At 41.2% G+C, this 10,882-nt stretch overlaps 1 protein-coding gene across 2 annotated transcripts in view; it reads left to right on the top strand.

The window, feature by feature from the left end:
• Positions 1-1,409: 1,409 nt before the first annotated feature.
• Positions 1,410-10,882, top strand: part of LOC111968055 (fibulin-7) — a 34,472-nt gene continuing 24,999 nt past the window's right edge. Inside the window, exons 1-3 of one of the 2 annotated variants that reach the window (XM_023993583.3) lie at positions 1,410-1,865; positions 6,309-6,471; positions 10,224-10,400. In XM_023993583.3, the coding sequence (XP_023849351.1) occupies positions 1,788-1,865; positions 6,309-6,471; positions 10,224-10,400 (418 nt within the window). In that variant the 5' untranslated portion in view covers positions 1,410-1,787. The remainder of the gene's footprint in view (positions 1,866-6,308; positions 6,472-10,223; positions 10,401-10,882) is intronic. The other variant, XM_023993585.3, reaches the window with a different exon arrangement.

The raw sequence follows: 10,882 nt of genomic DNA, 5'->3' as shown, positions 1-10,882 counted from the left end.
AAGAACATCCTATTTTTTCTAATGTATTCTTCCACGTATAATGTCCTATCAGAGACAAGGCACAACAAAACTCTACAAAGTAATTGGTCCAAATATTGTTGCGGGATCTTTTGCTATACCCATTGGCCTAAAAATGTGTCAATTTTTTTTTGCACCTGGTGCAAGAATAAAGGGTATAAGGCTCACTAGAGAAGTTAACAATGTTGTTGTCAGCGGACTGATTTGTAAAATTGACATTCTTGTTTTGACCCTTTCTGTATTTCTCACAGATCATAATCTTTCGCCTTATAAATTGTATGGAATAAAATCAATCACGACCTTTATGCTGTTATATATTGTGTGTGTGTGTGTGTGTGTGTGTGTGTGTGTGTGTGTGTGTGTGTGTGTGCTGTCTCTTATACACATCTAGATGTGTATAAGAGACAGGTGTGTGTGTGTGTGTGTGTGTGTGTGTGTGTCAGAGAGAGAGAGACAGTGAGCTTAGCCTTTCTATTGAGAGAGGCCGCCGTAGGCAGACCTGGCTCTCAAGAGAAGGTAGGCTATGTGCACACTTCCCACAAAATGAGGTGGACACAGCGCTGCACTTCCTAACCTGCCAAGTGTATGACCATATTAGATACCCATATTGCCCTCAGATTACACAGACCCACAAATAATTCGAAAACAAATCTAATTTTCCTTAACTGCCATATATATGGGGTGAAATACCACAGTGTGCCACCACAGCAGCAAGATTCGTGACCTGATGCCACAAGAAAAGGAAACCAGTGAAGGACAAACACCATTGTAAATACAACTCGTATTTAGGCTGTGTGTCAATTCCAGATAAATTCGCGCACAAGAAAGATTATTCCAAGTACCGCCAGCGTGTGTCGCTTCAACCCAAATAATAAATCAAAGTGATCACAAACAGACTTAAGCCCTGTTTTATATGCAGCTTCTATAATCAATATTATGTTGTTCCATCAAAACCGGTAGCCATGTTTCTGGGGTATAACAAAAACAATAATTTAGCTGAATGAATAGCCTATGCGTTATTGCGAAGTAGGCTAATATGCCTGCTATGATGCGAGTCTACCTGCTCCATTCCCTTGATGTTTTCCTAGGAATTCGTGTAACCTGGGCGCAGGGGGCAGATTTGGCCTCATCAAAAATAATTCCAACCCAAGGCCTAATGGTAAAGCATCCTATTTACGTGCATGTAAAGTTTACAAACTCACCAGTCAACTTCTGCAATGACTTGCTGTAAATTGATCACTGTAAAAAAAATAGCCTATAAATACATCCCCAGTCATAAGAACCCACATGGCAATAGTTTTGTTTCACCCCATGAACTCACAGATGGTTGCTTCCTCTATTCGGTCTGAGTCTGGGAATGGCGACACAGCCAATGAGAAGAAGAACAGAACATTGGAGAGAGAAACGCGACTGGGGTGTTGGTGGGAGGGATTATTCCTAGTACATCCATTGCTTTTCAAAGTCTACATTTTCAGTTAGGTTAAGCAGTAGATTCAGGCTCACTCTCATCATAGTCTATCCAAGAGCGCACGGACGGGCACGGGAGCGCACCGCATCCCAACCGTCGCTCGTACCAACTGATGAGAAGTATCTTACTTCCCATCCTGAATCCACAAACTGACAGTTCATTTGCGCAAACGCTCAGGAGGAGTTTCGGAAATCGAAGTTGAGTTCGTTGGTTTTCTATTCTTTAAACACCTGACTAAGTTTGACCATTTGGAGAACAATTCGGATATCATTCCAACACCAATCCAGTTGGAATTAGAGTTATGGCACTATCAATGCTGCGCAGCGGTTTGCTTTTTCTGTGTCTGACAACTATCCATACTTGCCATGGTGGCGGACAGGTTTGTAGTCTTCGCACCTCATCATCTGTGTATGTGTGGTAGGCTACATGCTTATTACGCGTAGAGATGCGTAATTTTTAGGAATATTTTGTTGGAAAAGTTATAGTTTTTTTCCTCAACAACAACCCATGCTGCAAAAGTTACTCTAGGCTACAGTTGATTAGCTTTATGTTACGCTCAGAAAAGAAGGCTACATTAACACGTATATAAATATGTCTTGCAGGTGTTTTGTTAACTGTACACGTAGTCCTTCATGTTCTTCCCCAGACAAAACAAACCATAACTTGGAATTGCTATCCATCCCTGGTATGTTCCAATGTAAAAGGTTTAGCCATGATTTGAACATGTAGGCTATTATTGGCCATGTCCTCATCACAAATGAGCAAAGACTGTCCTTACAGGATTACACAAATATCCCATTGAGCAAGGGAAAATACATATTGAAAGTTTATAAGAGGGAAGCCATGAGCACTGACTCTTGGACGCCTTTCGTCATCTTTTTCCAGGATTCTAAAACAAGCCATCTATATATGAGTCCACTGTGTGTGTGTGTGTGTGTGTGTGTGTGTGTGTGTGTGTGTGTGTGTGTGTGTGTGTGTGTGTGTGTGTGTGTGCGCGCAGGGCTCCAGACTGGGACCATTCGCATCAGTGCGAACTCCACATTCTACATGGTCACCTCTCTCAAAAGGCTAAAACCATGATTTGGTCAAACAGTAAAGTTCATTATACTCATGATTCCTGTAATGACAGTGTCTGCCTGCCCCTCTACCTCTTTCGCTGGGGCCTGCTGCTGTGTGGAGCGAGTGTTCTGATTGTATAACATTAAAAAAATCATATTGCGGGAAAACACAGCTATTCAACTGTGTCAGCTCCCAATTTTGAGCTCAATGGCAACTATTTATAACAAGATATGTGATGGTTTGCGATAGGGCTATGGAGCGCGGGAAAATGCGCATTGACCATTGGGATTGCAAAGGCCTTATTGGGCACTAGGCTACAACTGCAACGTTTTTGGGGATATTCAACATTGACTGTTATATTTACATACTAGCAGTGGGTATTATATTTAGAGTCAACAATCTAGCTAATGTGATTTGAGATTCCACTTACTTGGGTGGTGAATTAGCCCCAAATATACTGTTAACCTATGATATTAGTGCACATAAAGATGCAGGCAAATTCCCCTCTATTGAACAAAAACAAACCAGAACATTCTGGAGCCCTATTTTAACAGTAAAATCTAACCACATTAGCATCATTGTCAACCCAAAATGCAAGACAATCACTGAATTAGGTTGCACATAAAAATGATTTGAATAACAACATGAAAAGATGATGAAGCAACGTGTTTCTTGAATAGCATCTCAGTAGTCTACTACACGTTTTAATAAAGCACTATGAATTACTTCATAAGATGATACAAATGTTTTCAATTGAGTGACGTTGCAATTTCATTTGGGTGCGAACAAATCATGGGCTGGTGCCATCAAGGGAAACATTTTAGTCTGAGCCCTGGTTTGTGTGTGTGTGTGTGTGTGTGTGTCTGTGTGTGTTGCTAGGATGGATATGAGTCCACTACTGTGTCAGTTAGTGGCATTTCCCTTTACCCTGGGGGAGAGTCGTCAAAGAAAAGAAAAGAGCACAGGGAAGAAGTCTTATTGAAGCATAGGGCCTACTCTTGGCCAATGCCCCTCTGAGAACTTACCTTTATACGGGCAGTTCTGCCTCAAGGGCAGAATCAATGGGATTGCTTAAGTTTAGGAAAGTTATTGCAGTACTAACAGTGGGCATTGATTGTCATTTCAAGTATGCAAGGTATGCCCTCACCTGAGAAATTGCACTTTTCTACAGACTTAAATATGATTGAAAAGGATTAGCAAACAGCCATTTATTTCACTGTTCTCTGAGACTTTGGAATGAGCTTATCTGTCAACAGCCTGCTCTCAAATAGCTCATGGGCTCATGGCATCCAGGCTATGTGCTGAAGCTGAATACAAAGCTGGTCCATTCAGGGTTTGTTATCCAATGAGTCTGTAGCTGTGTCCCAAATGGCACCCTATTCCCTATATAGTGCATTACTTTGCATTGACCTCAGTCAAATGTATTGCACTATATAGGAAATAGGGTGTAATTTAGGATGCAACCTCTGTGTTTCCTGCCATGTAAATATACAGAGGGCCAGGGTTCTGGACAGAGGTCTCACTGACAGACATCTGTCAAACAGCTTTGGTCCAGCTGCTGTATTGTCTGACACTGGAGAAGAAGGAGAAAGTGAAGAATGGAGAGAGGGAGAGAGAGGGAGTGGTAGAGAGAGAGAYAGYGGGGTAGAGAGAGAGGGAGAGAGACAGACAGTGAGAGGTGCATGGTGTGGCGGCCTCTCACATGTTCCTCCAAGTGAGTACCAGGACCAGGGGGAGGAGGGTTTTGAGGGCTAGCGGAGACAGCTGTGGCTAGAAGGGGATTACTTTAGAAGTAGTGTACGCACAGCCAATAACTTTCAGGTGCACTGTTTTGACCTAAAGGTCGTTGTCAGGCTCTTTCTTTCAGGAATCCTGGGTATGACTTCTGAATCTTAATAAAAGGATAGTATTTCTGAATCTTCCATGACCAGGTGGCAGGCCACAGTCATAATTCTAATACAGTAATAACACAACGATATGAATGTTATTCTTATTTCATCTCTGAACTCACAACCAGGTCGCTACATTACTATAATAATACTCAGTGGTGTAAACCACTTAAGGAAGAATACATTAAAGTACTACTTAAGTCGTTTTTTGGGGTATCTGTACTTTACTTTACTATTTATATTTTTGACCACTTTTACATTTACTCCACTACATTCCCAAATAAAATATTGTACTTTTTATTCAATACATTTTCCCTGACAACTAAAAGTACTCTTTACATTTTGAATGCTTAGCAGGACAGGAAAATTGTTAAATTCACACACTTATCAAGAGAACACTTGGTCATCCGTACTGCCTCTGATCTGACAGACTCAGTGTACCCCTGGCAATCCGTACATTTTAAAAACAAGAAAATGATGCCGTCCGCCTTGCTTAATATAAGGAATTTAAAATGATTTATACTTTTACTTTTGATGCTTAAGTATATTTTTTCAATTACATTTACTTTTGATACTTAAGTATATTTAAAACGAAATACTTTTAGACTTTTACTCAAGTAGTATTTTACTGGCTGACTTTCACTTTTACTTGAGTAACTTTCTATTAAGGTATCTATACTTTTACTCAAGTATGACAGTTGGGTACTTTTTCCACCACTAATAATACTACAATGATATAAATGTTATTGGTCTTGTTGAAAACACCTGTGCAGCTGTGAAATTGGATTGGGATTTGTTTTGGCGACGGTTGTTGGAAATGCTAGGGAACACTGGCGGAATGTCAATATTTGTAACCACAGCCATCACAGAACCCACCCACCACCAGACATTTTGAAGTTGGATTTGTGTGCATCCCAAATGGCAACCTATTCCCTACACTCTTAAAACCTAAAAGGGTTTTTCGGCTATCCCTATAGGAGAACCCTTTGAAGAACKCATTTTTGGTTRCACATGGAACCCAAAAGAGTTCTACCTTGAACAAAAAAGGGTTATCCTATGGGACAGCCAAATAACCCTTTTGGAACCCTTTTTGCTAAGAGTGTATATAGTGCACTACGTTTGACCAAGGCCCATAGTGCTCTGGTCAAAAGTAGTGCACTATTTAGGGAATAGGGTGCCATTTGGGACGTGACCTTGGAGTTGATCGGGTGATGTCATTAACTACCACAGCTGCGCTTGGCTTGTTAAATCATACCTGCCTCTTCTCATATGTTATGACGATTACACATTTTGTGGATTTTATTGGAAGTTGTGATTTATTGAAGCTTGCTCATTTTAATTGCGTTATAATACTGTCATAGTGCAAATCATGGTTTATTTATATGCTTCCCACTGAATTGATATTAAACATGGTTTAATATCTTCAAATACTTGTTGTTTTAACATTTGGTTATGTGTGTGACTAAGAATAAAATAGGTTGTGGCTTGTAAAACTGAAGCCAACACTCCRTATTTTCTAATTTCCCAGTTCTGTACTGGTATGCGCTTCATTATTTTCCAGAACTGCATGGACAAACACCACCAAGAACCATGTTCTTCATGTTGCTTTCATGTTTGAGCAGTTATACATGTATTTAACTTTATGATATCTTATGTTAACATCACAAGAGGCTACTGAGGGGAGAACGGCTCATAATAATGGCCTGAATAGAGCAAATGGAATGGCATCAAACACCTGGAAACCATGTGTTTGATGTATTTGATACCATTCCACTGGTTCCGCTCCAGTTATTACCACAAGCCCGTTCTCCCCAGTTAAGGTGCCACCAACCTCCTGTGGTTAACATGTACTGTATGTGTCTCTCTGTCTCTAGAACTGCATGGATAAACACCAGGTGGTTGGTGTTCTCCGTCAGATGGAGAAGTTTCTGAAGGGACAGGAGATGAGATTCACAGAGGGACTACGCATCATGAAGTCCAAACTGGCAACCCTACAGAACTCAGTCTCCAAGTTGCCTCAGGCCGATCAGTCGGCTGGTGAGTAGACCGAGAGTATAACCATTCTCCACCACTCTGCAGCACCTGAAATCAAGCTCTTATATAGCCATGTACAGATCAGCCTATGGGTTCTTTACACTATCTTGCTCTCTTTCTCTAGCTGTCTCTCCTCAATATAGCAGCTGATGAATGATTCATCAACAGAGGAGAAAATTGGAGCACGTTGAATGATAATGGACGTCGATTTCAGAAATGATTCTTTATTATTTAAACCATAAATCTACTTTGATTGTCTTTCAATTTACTCCACTTTTCTCCTCTATTTATGCACCTTGTTTAGAGAGCCAGGCCCAGGCACAGGCCTAAAGATCCCCTAGCCTGGGCCTGGCCTAGCCTACTTCCATTGTCCTTAAGAGTGGCTCTACTGCAGAGACATAACATCCTAACCAGAGGGTAAGGGGAGGAGTGTTAGAGGCTAGGGAGTAGTGTGTGGTCTACCATCATTGGATTTTGGGGAAATGATTGTATTGTTTACCATGTCAGTATTGTTTACCATAATGTGCATTGATGGGATTCACATCCCCCTTCCTGGTTTTGTGGTCACTAAATCAACAAAATAAGGAAACAGTTAAATTTGAAAGTTTAGCTTAAAGTTGAAAGTTTCCCACTGAAACCCAAGCTTCTGCATAGCACTTAAATGACATGTGAACTCTCTTCGACCTGATGTTGACCCTTTAGTAGATAAACCTCAGTATTGGGTCAATGTGGAAATCGTTGGTCTTCTAGTAGTTACCACTGTCCTTTTGGATCAAATGTTTTTCTTACAGACAACTAGTTAGGCTTATCAGGGATTTCTATCAAACTTAGCCATAGCAAGTTCTATTGTATTATTTTCAATTATATTCTATTCGATTCTATTTTTTTCTATTCTATTCCTGTGAAAATGGATGAGTAGAGTCATTCATCAGCTGCTATAGTGAGAGAGATAGAGAAAGAGTAAAGAGAGGAGAGGAGAGAGAGAGAGGAAGAAAGAGGAGGAGAGAGAGAGAGAGAGAGAGAGAGAGAGAGAGAGAGAGAGAGAGAGAGAGAGAGAGAGAGAGAGAGAGAGAGAGAGAGAGAATGCTCTCATTTACAGTACACACCGAGCACTCAATAGGAGACTGACAGGAAGTGGAATTGTGTCGTTTGGCATCATTACAGTACACACAGAGCACTCAATAGGAGACTGACAAGAAGTGGAATTGTGTCGTTTGGCACCATTACAGTACACACCGAGCACTCAATAGGAGACTGACAGGAAGTGGAATTGTGTCGTTTAGCACCAGACACCTGGATGATAGTTCTGCTCTTACTGGTATAGAACAAACCTCCCACCTCTCTCTCTCTTTTGCTCAAAAATAAACTAGACACTGTTTAGCCATGTGCTTGCAATTACTTTAAAGATTTCTCTTCTCCTATTTCTGTTGTTGTATAGTTACAGTGAGGGTACAAATCATTATGAACACCTGCTCTTTCCATGACATAGACTGACCATGTGAATCCAGGTAAAAAATATGATCCCTTATTGATGTCACTTGTTAAATCCACTTCAATCAGTGTAGATGAAGGGGAGGAGTCAGGTTAAATAATGATTTTAAGCCTTGAGACAATTGAGACTTGGATTGTGTATGTATGCCATTCAGAGGGTGAATGGGTAAAACCAAAAAATTAAGTGCCTTTTAACGGGGTACGGTAGTAGGTGCCAGGCYCACCGGTTTGTGTCAAGAACTGCAATGCAGCTGGGTTTTTCACGGCTCAACAGTTTCCTGTGTGCATCATCCAGCCAACTTGACACAACTGTAGGTACCATTGGAGTCTACATGGGCCAGCATCCGTGTAGAATGCTTTCGACACCTTGTAGAGTCCTTGCCCCAACGAAATTAGGATGTTCTGCAACTCAATATTAGGAAGGTGTTCTTAATGTTTTGTACACTCAGTGTTTATTCTCCCATTAAATTAGATTTTTTTTTAAATCCCCTGAATTTTTTTATGGATAAGAGTGGGGTATTTTGGTATTTGGTATTTTATTAGGATCCCCATTAGCTGTTGCAAAAGCAGCAGCTACTCTTCCTGAGGTCCACACAAAACATGAAACATTACATAATACAGAACATTAAGAGACAAGAACAGCTCAAGGACAGAACGACATAATTTTTAAAAAACAGCACACATACCCTGCATATCAATGCATACACAGAAACTATCTAGGGGAGAGGCGTTGTGCTGTGAGGTGTTGCTTTATCTGTGAAGCCAGGTTATTTTGAAACCAGGTTTGCTGTTTATTTGAGCAATATGAGATGGAACGGATTTCTGTGCAATAATGTCTCTATATAATACTATATGCTTTCTTAAATTTGGGGACAGTGAAAAGACTGTGCTTCCAATCATCTTTGGAAAAAATATATATTTTCAGGCATATTTTTGTACAGTCAAATGAAGGGAATGTTCTTACTGTGCTTTCAGTTAGATGAAAACTAAAAGCACAGTAAGAACATTCCCTGCCTTTAACTTGTAACGCTCAAAGAGTGAATGGGTGTAGAGTCAGGCGCAGAGAGCAGAGGATACGGGGAAAAACACGCTTTAATGTCCAACCAAAAAAGGTACAAAAAGTAACGCCGAACATAGGCGTAATACACTCCACCTAAGTACACTCTGGTATCAAACCGGACAGCGGAAAACCCATAATAAATAAAGAACACCTCTCACAATACAAAAACAAGCCCGCACAAACACAAGCGGGCTAATCGAACTTAAATAACAGCCACCCCAAAACCCCAACAAGGAACAGGTGAAAACAATTAGACAAAACCAAACGAAAAAGGAAAAAAGGATCGGTGGCAGCTAGTAGACCGGCGACGACGACCGCCGAGCGCCACCCGAACAGGAAGGGGAGCCACCTTCGGTGATATTTGTGGCATAACTGTACAGAAATATGCCTGAAAGATGAGGTATGTTGGTTATGTTTCAAAATGCTGCTTCCTGCCATACCTGTGTTCTATAGCGGATTTAGCCTACCACTTACAGTATTTCCATACAATTTTACTTTGGGAGGTACAATATTATGCAATTGACAGGGTATGGGGTGTTTATCCCAAAAGCGTAAGCTGTACTGTACTAGAGGTCAAACCTCTTTATTTAGATACAGATTTAGAAAAGAAGCACATACTGATCTAATTACATTAAAACCTTGGCTTTCAATTGTAAGTGGTAGGCTAACTCCAGAACACAGGTATGGCAGGAATCAGCATTTTGAAACATAACCAACATACCTCATCTTTCAGGCATATTTTTGTACAGTTAAAGGAAGGGAACATTTGATCAGTGTGTAATTACAACACCTTGGCTTTCAATTCTGTACATTTGTGGAATTCTTTTCTATTATTGCTGCCATTTTATCCTTTATGCATTTGTAGTAGGCCTAGTTTCTCTCAATAAAATGGTCATTTGTTGAGAACTATTTCAAGTAGCTGTTTTATTTAGTTTTAGAACTGGTATTGTTGGTTTCCCCTCGCCTCCAAAACGGCTAGTAGCAGTAATCTGTTGGATGAAATGAGGCATTGCGTCAGTCTTTTCCCATGAAGTGGTCCTAGAGTCCTACAGCACCAACAGTACCCGGTTGACATGTGTATGTCCTCAGGCACTAAATACCACAGGATGCTGGGTGCACGACTCCATATGCATACATGTGTGACAATCTTCTCTCTCCTCTCTCCCTCTACCTCTCTGTCCTCCCTCTTCTCTCTCTACCTCAGCTCCCTCTGTATGCCCCTCCCTGGAAGCCCCTGTCCACGGGACGAAGTTTGGCTCCAAGTATTTCATCAGTCATGAAGTCCATTTCACCTGTTCCCATGGTTACCATCTGGTGGGCCCCGGGACACGTGTGTGTCAAGAGAACGGGAGTTGGAGTGGTGTCAACACCATCTGTAAAGGTACATTACTGTCTGTCTGTCTGTCTGTCTGTCTGTCTGTCCAAATGGGCAATATAGTCAAACACACATCACTTTAGGTGGTGCAGGACTGAGGAAAACTTGGAAGAGATGGGACCCGCACACATTGCACCACCATATCTTAATTTGGCAGTAAGTTAGTAACAATGTTCCAATGTGTCTGTCCACTGTCTGTCTGTCCACCTAAAACCAGAGCCCATCTCACACATTACATTGCAGTTTTGCTATTTCCTACACAAATGTTCCTCTTTAAAATGACTTTAGTTTACATCAGCCAGTCACTGTAAATTGTAAAGGTCACACCACTCCTCTTCTCCTGTTGCTATTTCACTAGTGCTGCTGCCATGGACTCTGTCTTCACAACGCACTGGAATTTACTGCTATTACTGTAAATACCTTTTATCAGCAGTCGGGGGGGACAGAGAGGGGGAGGACAGAGACGGGAGGGTGGGCAGAGGGGAGGG

The sequence above is a fragment of the Salvelinus sp. IW2-2015 genome, linkage group LG8, assembly GCF_002910315.2.
Source record: "Salvelinus sp. IW2-2015 linkage group LG8, ASM291031v2, whole genome shotgun sequence".
NCBI lineage: Eukaryota > Metazoa > Chordata > Actinopteri > Salmoniformes > Salmonidae > Salvelinus > Salvelinus sp. IW2-2015.
Note: the sequence above shows the minus strand (reverse complement) of the source record. Positions and strands in the feature narration are given on the sequence as shown.